The following is a 19,139-nucleotide window of genomic DNA, read 5'->3' on the forward strand; positions in this document are numbered from 1 at the left end:
AGGCATCCTGAGATTCGATTCAGAACACCATAACTCTCTGAAAAAAGTGTCTGAGTAAAGTTAGAAAAACGTGTTTACGTGATTACACTCAGGGTTACCTTCAGTTTTTCTTAACAATCAGCATTAATTGCTTCAAACGACATCTGCCCTCATTATCGGGCCACCTGGGACATCTTTTTACGTTTTTTTCGCTCTTAGCAGTTTTGCCACTTTGCAGCAGGTGCAGACAAGACAGCACCTGGCCGCGGTCTACTCTACTGAGTAAAAAAGGAAGCAAACACCTCTCTTCAGGCAAAAGGCTCTGGTCCGCTTCCCCCGCGATTTCCAGCATCTTGAGAAACTTGTTAAGATAACGTCTCACAAAGACACGCTCAAACTCTGATTTATCAGCCGTCGCCTCACTGCTGCTGGACTCGCGAGGCCAGACACAGACCCCTCGGGTCGTAACCGGACTCACCTGGCGATGCCGCCGAGCAGAGTCCCAGCTGGGCGAAAACACAGCGCTCCCGGGCCAGGGACGGGGGGAAAGCCGAGGGACTCTCGGTCCGCAAGTCCGGGAAGTTAAGTGCCGCCTTCGCGGGCCGGGCGTCCCGCCCTCCCCTCCCGCCTCGCGGGGTGGGCGCCGCCGTCCGCGCGCGTGCTCTCCCCACGACAGCCGCAGACGTCCTCCTGCCGTCCCACCCCCGCCCCGGTCTCTGCCGCCCAAACAGCCGAGGACACAGACGACGACACCTCGGCGGCCGCCCCCGGCCTCCCCCGTCACGCCGGGAGCCGCGCGCGCCGCCATCCGCGCCCCCGGCAGGCGCTCCGCGGGCTTGGCCGTCAGGTGTCCGGCCCCCGGCCTCCCCGCCGCCACAAGCCCCTCGCGGCGACCCCCACGCCCGCCCCAGCGCGGCCCGCTCGGCCGGCGCCCCGCCGCGCCAGCGCTCGGGCTCACCTGGGCCTCGACGACGCTCGGGAGGAAGCTCAGGGTGACCAGCAGCTGCACTGCGGCCGCCGCCCCCTGCCCCGCGCCGGCCCGCCGGGCCCCCCGGCTCATGCTGACCCCCCACACCGCGGCCGGCCGGGGAGCGGCGGGCGGCCCGGGCGACGACCCGAGGGGACGCCTCCCGGAGGCTGAGAGACTCCGGGTCAGGGGCCGCTCGCCGTCCGGAGATGGGGACGCTCTCCCGGCAGCGGTGAGCGACGCTGGAGAGCCGCGCGCCCCCGCCTCATCCCGCGGGCGGCCCCGCCCCCGGCTTCCCAGCGCCCGGCCACGCCCCCAGAGCGCGGGGCCTTGTGGGAGTTGTAGTCCGCGCGGCGGGGGCGCCTCGGGCCGGAAGGCGGGGCGGGGAGGGGGCCGGGCACAACACCCGGGGGTGCTGCTCCTCCTCCCCGGGCCTCGGGCTCCGCGGCGGCCAATGACGCGGGACCACGCTGGCCTCCAAAACAAGGGGAGTGGTGGGGGCTCCTCCTCTTCCCCTCTGCCCACCCGCAGTTGCTCCTGGAAACGGGGCGGGGCCTCCTGTGTCGTGTCCCTGCACGCCGCGCGGCCGCAGCCTCCGGGATGCGTCCGGTACCCACGCGGGCGAGCAACCAACGGCGAAGGCCTTCGGCTTCCCAGCTCAGGCGCTTTTTTTGTGTCGCTCACTCTTTTGGAGCCTCACTCACATCCGCTGTGGGTGCCTGCGGAAGCCCATGCCCCTGTGGACGTGGCTCCGGCGCCCTTTTCGTCTTCCATGCCCCAGTCGTGGGTGTCATGCTCGCCCCGTCCTGCCTCCACTCCTGTGGACACGCACAAACACCGTGCACGTTAAAGAATCGGAGTAAACCCGCGTGTATAATATAATAAGGGATGGAGATGAACCCACAGAAAAATGGCGAGTGATCATGGACTGGGTTCAACTCCCACCTCTAAAACATTGTAGTATGTTATGTGGCTTTGCACAAGTTACTTCACCTCTCTGAGCCTCAGTTTGCCCGTCTGTAAAGTAAATACAGTAATACCCACCTCAAGCATTGTTCTAGGTTTACATAATATTATATCCATAAAGGGCCTCTTCATATGATGCCTGGCACACAACAAGTGTTCACCAAATGATAGGTTCTGTTAGTTTTATTAATATCCTTGATTTCTAGTGAACGCGTATATACATCACCTTACATTTATGTAGTGGGTATTAGCTTCCCATCGCCTCTGTAACAGATTACCACAGGCTCAAGACGAATGTATTATCTTACAGTTCTGGGAGTCAGAAGTCCAAATTGGACGAGCAGGGCTGCATTCTTTCTAGAGGCTGTCTTTAGGGGACAGTATGTTTCCTTGCCTTTTCCAGCTTCTAGAGGCCACCTGCATTCTTTAGCTCATGACCTGGCATCACATTGTCCCATTTCACTCCCTGTCTTCTATTGTCACATGCCTCCTCTTACCAACCCTAACTCCACTGCCTCCCTCTTGTAAAGACCCTTGTGATTACATTGGGCCTGCCGGGTAATCGAGAATAATCTCCCCAACTCAAAGCCCTTAATTTAATCACATCTGCAAAGTCCTTTTTGCCATATAGGGTAACATACTTACAGGTTCTGGGGACAAGGGCATGGGCATCTTTGTAGGGGCATTAGTCAGCCTACACATAATGCTTTATACCTTTTGAAGCACTTTCATAACTGGCTGGGCCAAGTACAAAATGAAAATGCCGAGTCCTGGATCAAAAAATATGAAGAATTTCAGGACAGTGACAGCAGAGCGTTAAACCAAGTGCAGGGCCCTTCTAAGCACAGGTCGCATGCCCAGAAGCCAGCCTTGTCTGGCCTTTTTCTCTTCAGCAACACTTTCTCTTCTGCCTCCAAACATATTTAGCTCTTCCCTAGCTTGAAAACAAAAAGATAGTTGTAATGAGCTGTCATGGAAAAGAATCTGAAAAAAATATATATATATTTATAACTGAATCACTTTGCTGTATGCCTGAAATTAACATTGCAAATCAACTACACTTCAATAAAAAATAAGAATTAAAAATAAACAGTTTTTTAAAAGCTTTGAACAACAATTAAAAAAACGAAAAAGAGTTTTTACCTGATTCTTCCAACTATTTTTCCATTTCTCCTCTTCTTTTCTTTGCCAAACCTCCCTCTTCTATCTTCCCATTTCCCCCATATAACTGTACTCTGTTGCCATCAGCCTGCTAAAGCTTTTCTCTAGTGAAATCCAATGGACTTTTCTTAAGATTCCTTGTCTCGGTACTGCATTCGATGTCATTGGTAACACCTACTTCCTGGGATGATGTTATAAACAATGTTGGGAATTTTGTTGTTCTTGTTAAAAAGAGTGGATTATAAATTTTCTTGTAAAATCTCAGGTCGTTTGATGGACCTTTACTCTCAGGTCCTCTCGGGCTTGTGATATCAAGGGCAGGATCCACAGCCTGTAGTTCAGGCTCTTCTGGATTTGTCGTTGAAGAACAATTTGAATGGTCAGTTGATGAAAAGGGGAAAGCAGGGAGAGAACTCCAATGCAGGGGTTGGATAGGTTTTGTCCTCCTGGTTCCCTAAGCCAGAAAGTAACAGTAACAGTGATACCCACTCCTCGTTTCCAGCTCAGAAGCCTGACCCAACCTTTAGGGGTGAATAGGATTTTTCCTTGGTGAGTGAAATTGGAAATCGCAGTGTTTGTCATGAGGTACGGACTACCCAGACTCACTCACAGCAATGTCTGTCGCAATCTGTGTAAGTGTTCATTGTTACCAGTGTTACGAGGGGTTTGTGAACAGACTGCCCTCTGCTTGGTTCTCTCACCCTGGCCCTACTTTTGACCTTCACATTCCCCATCAGCTGCACGGAAGCCAGTACTCTGAGAGGTGTGGTGGTGTCACTCTGCTTTCTGCAGGGTTCCATGGGCACGTGCAGGTTGAACCTCTCCATCCCTAATACTATGCTTGGAAATTGTCACAGAAGAAGTAAAGTGCATGCCCTAATTCCCTTTGGTTACCAGCCACAAAAATCAGCTCTAGCTAAATTTTTTTTAAAAAATCATAGCAAATTTTTAAAATGTGGAATAGCTTATAGTACCAAGGCAGAGTTCACCACTCACACCTCTGGAAAGGCAAGAATCAGGACAGCATTCAGGGGCTCCCAGGAGAGTCTTATCTGGAACACTGCCATTGGATTACTCAATTCCAATTGCTTTTAGTCCTTGTCCCTACGATCAAAATTCAAATTTCTTCTAGAGTCTGGCTTGGGCGAAGGGAGCAAGCTCTTTGATTGACAACCCCACAAGACTACACGAAATGCGCAAGAAGTAATTGCACAAATGAACAGTGAGTGCTACTACCTTCAGTCATTGATAGAAGGGAAAGGGATGCTGGTGAGAAAAAAGTGACAGATGTTCCGTTCTGGACGTCATGGTTTTATTCAGCTACTCCATTTGCACCTTAACTTTGTTTTTTTTTAACCTCAGCATGTATTCACAAATTCCCTAAATCATCACAGATGGCCTGAGTGCAGAACACCAAAAAACACACATTATGTCCCTTTGTTTCCCCTGCTTTCCACTCCATTATCTCCCTTCCTCTCTGAGAGGATGGGCTAATTCTCTCATCCCCGTAGCCTGGAGTGAGTCATCCAGGGGCTACGGCGGTTCCCATCCACCACACTCACTTGGCACCAGCAATCTGCTGCTCTGTTTCAGGAGTTTGCCTTTCCCGTGCGTATGTGATTGCAGACGTGCAAGTGCCAAGTTCTCCTGACACTATCCTCTCTTTAGTGGCCATCTCAGTTCCCGTGAACAGCAGCTGAGATATATTTGTTGATTAACTGGTTAATGTTACTTAGGATCTTCACTGATCTTAGAAGGCATCTATCTCAGGACCGATCCTGAGTGTGGTGTCCCTAAACATCTCCCGTGGACAGCTGGGCAGGGGCTTCGCTGGACCAGAGCATTGCTGAGAGGCAATACAATGGAACTTTCAGCCTTTCATTAAGGCAACAGATTACAGTTCCTTAAACAGAGGTGTATTGGGGGACCATAAAAAAAAAACTGAGGGAGTTACAGACCTGTCATAGGACCAGTTGAGACTAATTACTGGAAATCTATGACTTCAAGAGTTTTGTTTTTTTCTCAATCACTGGTTGAAATGTCTACAGCTAATGGTTGTGGAAGCAAAGGCTTGAGAATTGTCTTGAGTAGATTACTAGAATGCTTAACAGACCTTGTGAATTAATGAAATTGCACTAAGTATTTACATTTCCAAGATATCATCAAATGGTGTTTCTTTGATTTTTTTTTTTTTTGGCTTGGTTAACTTGTGACTTCTAATGAAGGAGGAAATCATTGATGGATGGTTCTAAGTAAAAGTCAAGGTAATGGGGTGGAAATTTAATAACACCAGTAATTTTCACTCCTGATAGCGAGCTGAAAAGTGATTAATGAGCCTGCTACATAATGGTAATCTGTTGTGTTTAAACAACTGTATTTGTAGACAGTCCCACTGTGTTAACAGCTGGCCACAGCAATTTTTTTAAAAGTGGATTTCCACCTGTACCTTAGCTACAAAGGGAATTTTTGCTTCATGATAAGATTTCTCAATTTTACTGAGGGAATTTCTTGCCCTTTTCTTTCGACAAGTAATGGGGATTAAAAATAATCCAAACCAAAGAACTTGGCTGGCCTGCGGCTTGTTATTGGTTACCTACCGAAAGCATTCACTGTTTTTCTTTCATATGTACTCAGCTGCGACACTCTCAAGCATTTTCACTTAACAGCAATGAAGGCTGATAAACTTAGAGTTATTTCCATTTCTAAAGGAGTTTACATGGTGATATATGCAGTTTGGATAAAACTTTCTTCTTTATAACAAACATGGTATTACGCTAGAAGTTGATATATAACGTAATCAGGGAAACACCTATTAAAGGTAAATAATTGGGAAAACTAGAATCATAATTCTGTCAATGTCATGCTCCAAGCAGATTTCTGTAGTGCAAAAGGCTTCACATAACCATGCAGTTCTTTGTCACAACCTGCACGCTGGGACCATCTGACTTCTGTCCCCTGTCCTACTCTGGTCCATCCACAAAGGGTCCAGTGCACATGGCAGTGAGGGCTAACTCCAGGAAGGTTTGCACAACATAGAAACCAACATCCCTGGAAGTGGAGAGGGACAAGGTCACAGTGATGGTGACTGCAGACAGCGAAAGGCAGAGAAGGTCACAGGTGGTCATAAATCCCTACTGGGAGTGTTTCTGGGTCAGCACTGACTGGGTTCCTCCCTCCTGTCAATTTGTAACCCCAGTCATTGGGAACCTCGGGAAGTTTAGCATCCCCAATGCAGCTGTTTTCTCCTGAGTCCGATCAAGTACATTTATATTGAGTGCAGGCAGCTGCTTCATCTTTGCTCGGTGCGGCTGCTCCTCATGCAGGGGTCACACTCCCACCCCCTCCCCACCGCTGCCCTGCTGTCCCCTTCCCCAGCCCCTTCCCCCAGCAGAGCCTCAGTTGGACAGGAGTCCGACCTCCTCCTGTGCCTCCTGTTCTCTTGCCTGCCAACATCTTGACTCAGATTTGGATTCCATTTGGCCTTAACAGAATCACGTGCTTGCTGGTTTCCATTTAGCATTATTTCCTTTATTCTACTTAGGGACTTTTTTTGTTTTTGTTTTTTGTTGTTGTTGTTTCTGAATGAGGTATAGTTGATTTACAATGTTATATTAGTTTCAGGTGTACAACACAGTGATTCAAATTTTTTATGGATTATACTTCATTTAAGGTATTATAAAATATGGCTGTATTCCCTCTGCTGTATAATATATCCTTGTAGCTTGTTTTTTTTTTTTCTTTTGGCAGGAGAGGTAATTAGGTTTATTTATTTATTTAATGGAGGTACTGGGGATCGAACCCAGGACCTTGTGCAGTCTAAGCACACGCTCTACCACTGAGCTCTACCCACCCCCACCTCCTTGTAGCTTATTTATTTTTAATGATCTCTCACAGATACACGTTCTTCAAGGAACTTCCTTGTGAGCAGGATGACCATCTTGCATTTAGAATGTTACAGAGAAACCCTGTACTTGTTCCTGAAAAGAATACGGGCATAACACACACTCTGCAAGGCACTGTACGTGCCCTGACCCCACACCTCTTAGGACTGGACTCCCAGTGGAGGTCTTACTGCTTGTGACCACTGTCCACAGTCACCCACAGACACAGGATGAGACCCCTCACCGAAGTGCATCCCAGGGACTCTTCCAGGCCCCCAAGAATGGAACGGGTTATTCACGCCTCCCCTTTCTTCCACGATTCCAGAGATTCACTTTCCAGTCTGCTGTACGATAAAATCGACTAGCTATTTCTTGGAAAATACTACCTATTTTCACCAGTTTGCAGTTGCCACCGGGTTATAAAACAATCAGAAAACGCAGAGAAAATATCCAGGTATTTCAGAGATTACTTTACAATTGCTTGAGAGAATCTTTCCCCCAGTTTTCAGGTTCTGCTCTTAAAAAATGTCTTAAAATCGGATACGTCTAGTGTGTGGGGCTCTTTCCAGACATCTCTGGATGTACCACACAACTAACGTAGAGTGAGTTTTCACCCTACAAGATAATTTACCAAAGAAATCCCTGATCAAATGCCTTCACTGTAGCTTTGTAATCACTCTGTGTAAAAATTGATCAAAAATGGCTCTAAGTTTTCTAATTAAAAAAAGAACATTTTGCAAATGAGTCCTCGTTCTCGTTCAGAGACTTGTGGGCATACCTGAAAGCTTTGTGAAATCATTTTTTAATAGACTTTCTTTTTTAAGAGTAGTTTTAGGTTCACAGCAAAACGGAGCAGAAAATAGAGCTCCCGTGTACCCATGCCCCCTCCAAGCACAGCCTCGCCCCCTTTCAGCATCCCTCACCAGAATGGGCCATGTGTTACCGTCAATGAACAGACACTGAACTGACACATCGTCATCACCCAAAGTTCACCGTTGATCTTACAGTTCACTCGTGGTGTTCTACACACTATGCTTCTTGACAAATGTGTGCTGATGTGTACCCACCATAACAGCATCTTACACATAGCCTCTCTGCCCTTAAAATCCCCTGTGCTTCACCTCGTCATTCCTCTCTCTCCAGGGAAATCATATTTTAATAAACTTGCTATGCTGAGGTTTACGTCACAAATGGAAAAGTCTGTGTCGGTGGAAATTAATTCCAACCATGTAGATTAAAACAAAAATGAAACATCAAGTTTGCTAACCTGAAATGATTTCTCTTACTCCCATCTGCATTATGAGCTCTAAAGAGAAAAATTGTGTCCAATTGTCTTATTAAAAATGAATGATTAGGAATGCAGTCTTCTGATCAAAGTTATGAGCCAGGAGGGTGGAATTTTAAATTCTGCAGCAAACCGGTTACCTTGAGCTAAGTCAAAGGCAAGAAAAGTGTCTGCCGCACTGTCAAGGTCAGGGAAGAAAATTAAGCTGCCTTCCTCGGCAGTTTTGGGCTGGCACCCACCAGCTCAGACTCCCCACAGCATTTCGTGCCCTCACCTATGAAGTGACTCGTGCTTCCGGCCAGAATTTGCTTGGGATTCTTTGCACCTTTGCTGCACAAGGTATTTATGCCGCCCGTATTTCCCAGCTTTGAGTCTATGTAAAAGCATAATTCTGCTTTTTTTTTTCCAAGTAACAAGTGAAAAATGTCTTAACTGTCCTGAAAAGTTACATACAACTCATAACAATTTTAAATAGAAACCTGCTAATGTGTTCTTACTCATTAATTTCGATGATGTAGAGGAAGGAAGTTGTCACTTCCCGGCACTCATAGGAGCTAAGGGAACGGTGGACACACACTTAGCAGGGGTGTCACAGGGGAGTTTAAGCATCGACTGCATGATTGGGTCAGATGATTTTTAAGAGTTTTTCTATCCTGGCTTTCAGTGATCCCACCTAAAACACATAGAGCTCTACCAAGCCTTTTATCAACCAACAACCGACCGACCGACCAACCCAAAGACTTTTTCCAACATATCACAAACATTTTAGGATGATTCCACCTCATTTTCAGTCTGGGCACCAATGTCATCAATTCAGTTAATGACCATTATCCCATGTTCCCACCACGAATAGTTTGAACTAGACAGTAGCTATAAATTCAGTGAACAGAGCAATCAAAGGCCACATTTTACCAATTTGTTGAAATAGACTAGACTACATACAATAACACCCAGGAAACAGGAATGGAGGCTCCTCTAGGAAAAAAAAAAACAGCAAGAAAAACGTTATGACTCAAAGATCCAAACTGAAAAAATAGCTGATGTTTAGATGAAGGGAACTAATTATTGCGAGGTTATTTTAAGAGAGTTATTATTAAGTTATTCTTATTAAGCTTTTTAAGGAAACACTTTAAAACATCCAGAGAGCAGCGTCAGAAAGAGCTATTTGGGAGAAAAGTCACCAGTCTGTCTCGGAGCATTTGAGCATTTCTCGCCAGGGTCACAGCAGCGTTGGTAACATGGGGACTTTTCAGATTTGAAAGATAATCTTTTCAATCCAAAATGAGTATCTCCAAGGTCCTACTGTGTAGGACAAGGAACTATATTCAATGGCTTGTAGTAACCTGTGATGGAAAGGAATATGAAAAAGAATATATATATATGAATGCATAACTGAATCACTTTGAATCACAGAAGCTAACACAACACTGTAAACCAATTATATTTCAATTTAAAAATGTTTCATTTAAAAAAAAAATGAGGGGGGAAGGGTATAGCTCAGTGGTACAACGCGTGCTGAGCACGCACGAGGTCCCAGGTTCGATCCCTAGTACCGCCATTTACAAACCAGTAAAAAATAAATGAACCTAATTACCTACCCACCTCCAAACAAAACAAAACAAAACAAAGTGAACATCTCACCCATCACTATCATTCTATTAAACATATGTTAACCAAAAATTGTGTTTCATTTGCAAAAAACCATACAGAAACCACAGTATGGCCCGCTGTCTCCCACCACCAGGTCCACCCAGCCTGTGTCTGCCTGTCCTGGGACTGCCCATCCCTGCCCTTACACACTGAGCGTTGCTCTTCACAGTTCTCTCATCTCTTTCCTGCGTGTCCCTCTGCACTCTACAGACTTACTCCATCAATATATAAAAACATGCTGTCATTACTCCCATCCTTCAAATACACTTTCTTGACCATGTTTCTGCCATGCTTTTCTTTCTTTTTTTTTCAATTTGACATACAGTCAGTTACAATGTGTCAAGGTCTGATGTACAGCATAATGTTTCAGTCATACATATACATACATATATTCCTTCCCATATTTTTTTCCTTAAATGTTACCTACTACAAGATATGGAATATAGTCCCCTGTGCCATGCCTTTCTTTTTACAGAACTATCTAATTAGTTATCTGTGTTTGCTTATCTCCAATTCTGCCCATCCTGTTCTCCCATTAACCCACACCCATTACGTTTCTATCCTCACTACCCCAAAACCACCCTCATCAGAGCTCACCGCAGACCTATCGCTCTGTCCAGAGGTGGATTCTCAGCTCCTTTCTGTGTGATATGAAGCGGCATCTGGCCCAGCTGTTCAGTCACTCCTTGAAACACTTTCTCCCCTTGACTTACAGAACACCACTCCTGGCTTTCCTCCCTCCCAGTCCCCTCTGCTGGTTCTTCCTAGTCTCCGTGTCCTCTAAACATGCTCTTCTCTTTGGTTATTCACTTTCACTCCCTTGGTGATTTCCTCCAGCCACTGTAGATGCCATCGCATGACAGTGACACCCAAATTTCCATCTCCAGCCTGGACCTCTGCATTCAGCTCCAGGCTCGCACCCTGGCCCACATGGCAGGTACACCGTGCTGTCTGCCAAGCATCCTGGCCCCGTGATGCTCCTCTGTTCATCTTCCCCATTTCAGCGAATGGCAACTCCCTTCTTCCAGCGAAACAGCTCAGAATCCTTGGTGTGTTACCGGCTTTTCTCATTGAAAGGCAAGACTATAAAGTTAATAGGAAAATGATACAGCAGTACATCTTTGGAACTAAGAGGTGGAAAAGGAATTATTAAACACAACTTCAAAACACAAGCCTAACTGGTCAATTTTATTCCCACAAAATGAATGATTTCTGTTCCATGAAGAGCACCATCAACAAAGTTGTGGTAGGTCACAAAGCACAGTTACCCACAGAGTCCTTCTAGAGTGTGAAAAATGAGAGCACCCTGCCACGATGTGCTACATCATGTGATCACCACGACCATCTACTTTCACTTCTCCTGCCCACGTGTGCTGTGTGGGGCCATTCAGTCCCCCTGGTCCCCTGGTCACGTGGCCAGGCCATTGCAGGTCCAGCCTACTAGCGACAGCCTGGGAGCCCTGGGATCCTGTGCACCGGAGATTCTGCAGAGATAACTTCAAAATTCCAAGGAACAGTGTGCACTGTTCTAACTCAGCCACCCGGCGGAAGAAAGATCCAAAACAAAACCCAACGCTCAGCCTAGGAAACCTGTGCATCGCGGAAGTGAAATAACGCGTGGTTATCGCCACTGTGAGGCTCACAGGATATACTCAGGCCTTTTATTTTTTAATTTTTGTTGAAATGTAGTTGAGTTACAATGTTAGTTTCAGGTGTACGGCAAAGTGGTTCAGTTCTACATAGACACACATATATATTCTATTTTCAGATGCTTTTCCATTATATGTTATTACAAAAAATTGAACATATTTCCCTGTGCTGTCCAGCGGGTCCTTGCTGTTTATCTATTTTATACATAGTAATGTGTGTCTGTTTATCCCCAAACTCTAATTTATCCCTCACTATTCTTTCCCCTTTGGTAATGTTTTTCTATATCCACGAGCCTGTTTTTGGCTTATAAATAGAATTAGTATCATTTATTTTCAGATTCCACATGTAAGCGGCATCATATGATATTTGTTTCTCTAACTTCCTTCACTTAATATGATCATCTCTAGGTCCATCTGTTTTTTTTCAATTGAAGTATACTTGATTTACAATGTTATGTTTCTGGTGTACAGCATAGTAATTCAGTTACACATATGCATGTTCTTTTTCATGATCGGTCATTACAAGATACCGAATGCAGTCCCCCCTATTGTACAGTTGGACCTTGTTGTTTCAGGCAGTCCTTAATGGCATTATCTTATCACCTAAAAAGGACTTCAAAAGGCTGTGGTTCTTGGGTCAACATCCAGGAGAAGCAGGAATAGTACTCCCAGGCCAATGTAATGTGGGAAAATGGGATGCACCTCGGTTTGTGAGCCTTCCCAACTTAGGTTACTGTCAAATGAAGTAGCTTCATACAAAGTTAATGTAAGTTTGGGGGAGGGTGTAGCTCGGTGGTAGAGTGCATGCTTAGCATGCACGAGGTCCTGGCTTCAATCCCTAGCACCTCCATTAAAAAATAAAAATAAATAAACCTAATTACCAGCCCCCCCCCAAAAGACTTAATCACAAAAAAAAAAGGAAGTAACATAGACCACAGTTAATGTAAGGCAGAGGGATACTAAAACTAAAACAGCTGGGAAAGAAGTCTCAAGGGTACAAGTTTTCAACCCCCACGTGGCCGTGCAGGAAGGGGGCCTCAGGCCTGGAACTCTTCCTTCCTAAGAGACAAAGCCCTGTGCTGGCTTGTCGCCTTGTGTGGGAACATCTTTCTCTGCTTCAGGCTCAATGTGTGCTTCTTTGTTCTGCTTAAGCATGTGTGTCATGTGGCACCTGGCCAACCCCTCTGCCCTATTTGTCCCTGTTGGGAGGGGGTGGGGTCCACCTCTCTGGTGCAGCTCCAGAGAGCCAACTGCCCTGCATCGGCTGCCTGGGGTGCACCCACTGGCCACAGGGGACCAACCATCTTGTGCTGTCTCCGCTATGCGAGTCCAGCTTGGCTCCATCCAGTGCTCTGACTGTGTTTTGTTTTCCTTGGCAACTCCAATACCAAGACGCTGTGGGCAGAAGTGTTCAGACTTCTGTTCCTGGAAATAAGCCATCGATGTCACTTGTTCCACAAAAACTTAAACCGCAAGGCAAATAAATCACACAAATTAGAGACAAATTAGGAATTGTGAATTCGTCATCTCCAGACCGTTGGACTAATCGTACTGTTGCCTAGAAGTTCTGAATTGTTACTATTACATTAAGAGCTGTTAGTTTGTTATTTGTTGTCAAAGTCAGGTGACCGTTAGCTCTCTATTTTTAATTTGCTGTAAATATCGACCAGTATGACACTGTGCCATGCCTCAAGAAATCGCTCACGCCTCCGTCTCCGTTCAATAGGGAAAATCCAGGAAGAACCCTTCCATGAAGCCCGGGAGCTACTTACATAAAGTTGGCACAGAGTGGAGGCGGGGGCCAGGCTGGCCAACCCTAGGACACAGGGATGTGTTTTAGCCTCGGGCTTCCCAGACTCCAGTGAGAGTGTCAGTCCCTCGAGCATCCTGTTCAAATGCAGGTTCAGATTCCCGAGGCTGCAGTGAGTCTCAGATTCTGCATTTCTAACAGGCTCCCAGGTGCTGCTGATGACGCCAGGCCCTGAACTACACTTGCTACACAGTAGCAAGGTCCCAGTCAGTCTTCCAGTTCTTGGTTTTAGCAGTTGTGGTTTTGAGTGGCCTGAAAAGCTGTGAAGAGCTTCGTGTGTAATCACATGCAGTCGTTTTGAGGGGCACGTCTATGATCTAGCGCATGTGAGACTGCAGTGTGGGAGTGAGTCACATATAATGCATGAGCACAGAATCCACACCTCAGAGGGCCTTCCCAGGGGCTGAGATAGAGCTCAGTGGTAGAACCTGTGCTTAGCATGCATGGGGTCCTGGGCTGATCGCCAGTACTTCCATTAAAAAAAAAAGAAAAAAAAGCTGTGACATCAAGTAGTCTTTTTACTCACCATCTACATATTTCATGGGGAAGGTTTTAGACTTTGAAGATTCAGGACATATGCTTTGCCAGTGCCAAGCTAACTATATTTACTTCTTGAATTTACATCTCTTCTCAGCTTCTTGAAGAAGAGAACGTTCAACTGAAATGAGAGAGAAACCTCGGGTGGTAAAGACAGATGAAGACATCATAAGCCCCCTGCTCTGTTATCCTTTCATGTTACACATGACCTCTTTTTTTCTATCAAAACGGCTATTTTTCATCATGAACCTACATGGGTATATTTACTACAAGACAACAAATAGTCAAAAGTATATACACCAGAAATTAACACAACATTGTAAATCGACTGTAGTTCATTTTTTTAAGTATATATTTTGATGAAAATAATATTATGTTCTACTATATTTGCCATTTTCATAAGATTACCTGTGTTGTAAGAAAGCATTTAAATGAATCTTTCCTTTTTCTAAAATCTTAGGATAATCTTGAATGAGTCATTTATCCCCCCTCTTCCCCAAGGATTTTTTTTTCTTGTTCTCCTTCCCCACGGAATCTCACCTCAAAGTACCTCCCGTGTCTAAAGGCAAAACTGGTTCACATCTCTCTTCTATGCCCTCTAACCCAAGGAGGAAAGAATTTCTTACAGAGGCTTCATTCTTCAGCTGAGGGTTCAAGTATAGAGTGACGGCCATTGATTTTCCTTTCTTTAGGACAATCTTAAATCTTTTCAGGGAATTAAATGAGTGTTTAAGTGAGCCAGGGTGTTATTACTTACAGACATTAAAAAAAATAAAAGTTGAACCATGATTAAACACTATATATAGCACGTGTATGCACATGGATAAAGATCTGGACAGAAGACATAGGAAAATGAAGACAGTTTGACATGCTTGCAAGAATGCTGTATGTCTTAAATTTTCATTTAAATGTATGTTATATAGCTGCTTTATATGTGAAATAAATTGGTAAAAAATATTGTAGTTAGGGATGACACTAAAAATCTTTTGGCTACAGAGAAAGATCGGATGAGGGTGGGTAGGTACGCATGACCAAAACTTTTAGTAAGGACTGTGATCTTCCAAACCTAGGTAAATTTCTAAGTATCTGTATGTCTTTTCTGGCCTTAAAGGTTTATTACCAGCTCTAGGAAACAGCTCTAAGTTCAGACTTTTAGAACGTGTGACATCTCTGGAAAAGATGTCTTGAAGTGGGAATTTGACGAGACAACTGACAAAAGGGGCCTTAAGAAAAGACTAATTCTGATAATGCTTAATCTTCACTGGGATGGGAGGCATTAGAATCTTTTTTTCGGGCAAAGGTGGATGCTTTGGAGGAAGTAGAAAGGAGACTCTGTCAAAAAGAGCAAAGAATAGGAATGTCACTCACTGGTAGTCTGCCTGGCAGGAAACCAAATTTCTAGTCCTTTTTTTCTGCCACCTTTTTTATGACCGTGACCAAGTCGTTTATAACTTGCTGTTGTGTACGCTCATCGGTAACACAAGGGTGATAACACCTGCCTTTTTTAAGCCTACTGAAGCTGCTACAAGAGTAAAAGGAAGTATCAAATAAGATTTATTGGTACTGACTCCTTGCTATTTCCGGGCACTTTTCCTTCAATTTCCGTGGAGCTTCATCGGAGGATCCAACTTCATGATAAAAGACAAGGGCTTTCCATTTGGGCAGGGATAAATTGGGAGTTCGAGATTTGCAGATATTAACCACTATATATAAAACAGACAAACAACAAGGACCTTCTGTAGAGTACAGGGAACTATATTCAATATCTTGTAATAACCTATAATGACAAAGGATATGAAAACGAATATATGTATGTTCATGTATGACTGAAGCAGTGTGCTGTACACTAGTAATTGACACAACATTGTAAACTGACTAGACTTCAGTAAAAATACACATGCAAAAGTAATAAATAAATGAGTAAATAAACCGAATTCACACCCCACCTAAAAGAAAAAAAAGAAATTCTAATACTGATCTGCATACATGTTGTTGACTTTATTGTCATCATTCCTCATCAGCTTCTCCACCAGGGAAATCACGTAAGGAGCCCACGCCACGCCCACCCACCGAGGAGACCCCAGCCCGGCTGAACATCCTGGTGCCTGGCTCACACCTGTGCCCGCAGTGCTTCACAGGGGGTGTTAGCCAGATGCTTCCAGATTCCCCTGTCCACAGAGTCTGACTTCCCCACAGAAACCATAATGCCGCCCATTTGGGATGGATTCAGGATGCCTGAACCTCTTTCCCGAGAAGCCTCCTCTCAGGCCTGGGAACACCTGGCAGGTGTGAGTGACCCAGGGCTTTTGCTGCTGTGAGCTGATCTGGGGGCGGGGCTGAAAAGGTCTGGAAGTGCCTTTTCATCTCAGCCCCATAAAGCAGCCCATTCTGGTCACTGATGCATTGTTTCAAAATCTTCTGCTGATAGATGTTGAACTAACAAAAGTGTTCCAAATGAACTTTTTGGTACATTAATTTTGCAAGGCCTTTGAGTTTCAGAGGCCTCTTTTCATCGCTAGGCTCTTTACTCCTCGACCCTGAATTGACCAAAGTGAGCACCAAGTGGTAAGCTTTTGGTTTTCTCTGCTTTGGGACGAACTTTTATACCTCGAGTTCGCTGTTTCTAGAGTGGCTTCCCCCCCGCCCCCGCCCTCCGGTTGTAGAATCTACAACCAGCTTGGACTTATGAACATTCCCTTACTGCCTTGAAATGTTTTCCTCTTTAAAGAACTCAGACTGAATCATTTAGAAGGCTATTTGCCTTGAAGTATCGCCACTGATTTCCATAACTGTGAATGAAAAGTATTGCAGCCATATCAGAACAAAGGATGCTGTGGCCACCAAGCCATCAGCCATTGCCGTCACTCCGACAGCCAGCGGAGGGAACTCAGGATGGACACACAAGCAGGTGTCCCGGCCTCTGTAGCCACACCCCAAGACAGTCCCCCCTGAGGGGACTCAGGATGGGAAGGAACAGGACACTGGCCCTGGGTAACTACGGTGCACATCAAAGGAACGATTTCAATGAGCCCAGACCTTTGCACCTTCCCATACACAGAAAAGCGCTAAATTCCTTAACTTGAGATGTCTGGTTTCCTTTAATTAACAGTAATCTTTTGATGTTCCGACTACCTGGTCTTTGTGGCAAAAACTCTTACACACCCTGGCTTCTCCCTTGCCACTTTGGAACAGTCTCTTGGAGCCACCTGAGAGGCTGTGTCCCGGGCTCCAATCCTCAGGCAGTCCGCTGAATAAAACTTACCTTCCAACTTTTAGGTTGTGCATTTTATTTCAGTTGACGTGCTATACTGAATTCCAGTGCCACCAAGAGTTGCAGCAAAACCCAGTTTCGTGCGAATCACTTCTATTGAGTAATCAGACAAACCCCACATCGTGAGGAGAAAATCTGGGGTGGGGCGAATAGACCAGAACACTGTATTTGGAATTAGAGAGATTGGAGTTCAAATCCCAGTACCTACTTTTGCCCCCGTTTTTAAGTAGTGTAACTTTGGACAAGTCAATTAGCTTCTTGGAGCCCCAGTTTCTTGAAATTTCCAAAATACTATTTTTTTTTAAATAGCAAACCACTGTATAGAGCAGTAAGTATCGATGTATTTCATGCATACAACAACGTCATAGACGGGTACTTTATTACCCCCATTTTACAGATGGGTTAAGCTCAGACAGTTAGTAAGTCGGGGTGGAGCCAGAATTTGAAGCAGGCCATTGTCTCCAGAGCCCATGCTCTTACCCACAGCAGAACCTTGGCTGGCTTAGTGGTGTGTGTGACACCAAGTCCCAACTCCCCGGCCGGACTTCCATCCTCCAAGCTGCCCGTGATTTGTCATTGAAGAAGCCAAGTACTAACCAGTCTATGCGAGGAGTGTGGAGTAAGGTAAATATCTGATAACTGTCATGCTCTTAACCCCCTGGCGGAAGTACAAGCAGAGCAGTATCCCCCATGACTTTCATTCACCTCAGAAGATGGACTTGTGCTTCTGGGAAAGGACGGGGCCTCTGCTTGTTCTAAAATGTTGAGAGAGTTGAAAATCACCTTTGAACTCTGTCCTCAGGGAAGGAGCTGGCCTCGTGCAAGGAGACACTGTGCAGGGAGCAGAGGTGTGGACTCCTGGTGCTGCGAGCTCTGGCTTCACCTGAGAAGAGACCGATTTTGGTCCTAAAAATTCTTCAACCTCTTTGGAAAATCTTCCACTGTGAGAATTTCAAACTGGTGGTCCATGACCTCATACATACCACAGAACTAACCTGTTTGGCTTGCAAATTGTGACCTACAGACTTTTAAAAAGTGTAATTAGTTGTCGATATTCACCAGGAAGAAGAGTTCACAGTTATATCCAAGTTGCTGGCCCATTGACAAATCCGAAAGCCTGACCTCAGTCCCACACGTCAGCTGTGGGCAGCTGCCGCCGCCGCCGGAACAGACGTGCACACCACGTCCCACTCCAGCGGCCCGTTTCACGCCTCCCAGACTCCTGACAGCGACAGAAGTGGCCGTCCCTGCTCTAGCCTCTTAGGGCTTTTCCCTGACATCAGCCCCTTTCACCAGCTGCCTAGGGCCTTTCTGGTTGAATTCTGTTCACTTCATTTACTCAATTAGGGACTATTTCCAAGTTTAAAAAAAAATGCTTTAGCCGTGCTAAAATGAAGACATCTCCTTAGAAGCCATTAAGGGAATGGTGTGAATAATGAGGATTTCAGGCATCCAGAAAGTCCACTTAATCAAAAGGCCTTTTGACACAGCTTGCTTGATAATAAATCATCTTCAGAGCATAAAATACATACATTTTAAGATGGTAAGGTTTTTTTTTCCACATTTCATTTCACAAATGAAATGCCAGAATTATATCAATAATATGCTCCAAATGCCATGCCTTCAGAAAGCTGTAATGATGATCAGCTTACAGCTAACTGAAGGGGCTGTTACTTGAAAACTCCCGTAATAGAATAAGTGAATAAGACAATGCTTCATAAAGTGAATTTTCTCCATGACAATTCTTTATGAGAAAATTTTCAACCCTCCAAATTGGGAGAGGTGGTCTGAGTTTCGGTGTGTGTGTGTTTGTTTTGATTTGATACCTTCTAAGAGAATATCCCACTCTGGATTATTTTTAGCTACACTTCACAACCCATTATTCTTGACAATAGCTAAACCATACTAGGAGTGGGGATAGCTCAGGGGTGGAGCTCATGCTTAGCATGCTTGAGGTCCTGGGTTCAATCCCCAGCACATCCA

General features: G+C 45.3%; 1 protein-coding gene and 1 non-coding gene across 2 annotated transcripts in view; both read right to left on the minus strand.

Annotated features, from left to right (window-relative positions):
* The window catches only part of ERO1B (endoplasmic reticulum oxidoreductase 1 beta), a 42,143-nt gene extending 40,924 nt beyond the window's left edge, over positions 1–1,219 (minus strand). Inside the window, exon 1 of the mRNA XM_072971023.1 lies at positions 938–1,219. Within this exon, the coding sequence (XP_072827124.1) occupies positions 938–1,039 (102 nt within the window). The 5' untranslated portion in view covers positions 1,040–1,219. The remainder of the gene's footprint in view (positions 1–937) is intronic.
* Positions 1,220–6,851: 5,632 nt separating this feature from the next.
* On the minus strand, positions 6,852–6,924 carry TRNAS-AGA (transfer RNA serine (anticodon AGA)). Its single transcript has one exon. It is a non-coding gene; the product is annotated as a tRNA-Ser (tRNA).
* Between the last annotated feature and the right edge of the window lie 12,215 nt (positions 6,925–19,139).

The sequence above is a fragment of the Vicugna pacos genome, chromosome 11 (genome assembly GCF_048564905.1).
Source record: "Vicugna pacos chromosome 11, VicPac4, whole genome shotgun sequence".
Lineage (NCBI taxonomy): Eukaryota > Metazoa > Chordata > Mammalia > Artiodactyla > Camelidae > Vicugna > Vicugna pacos.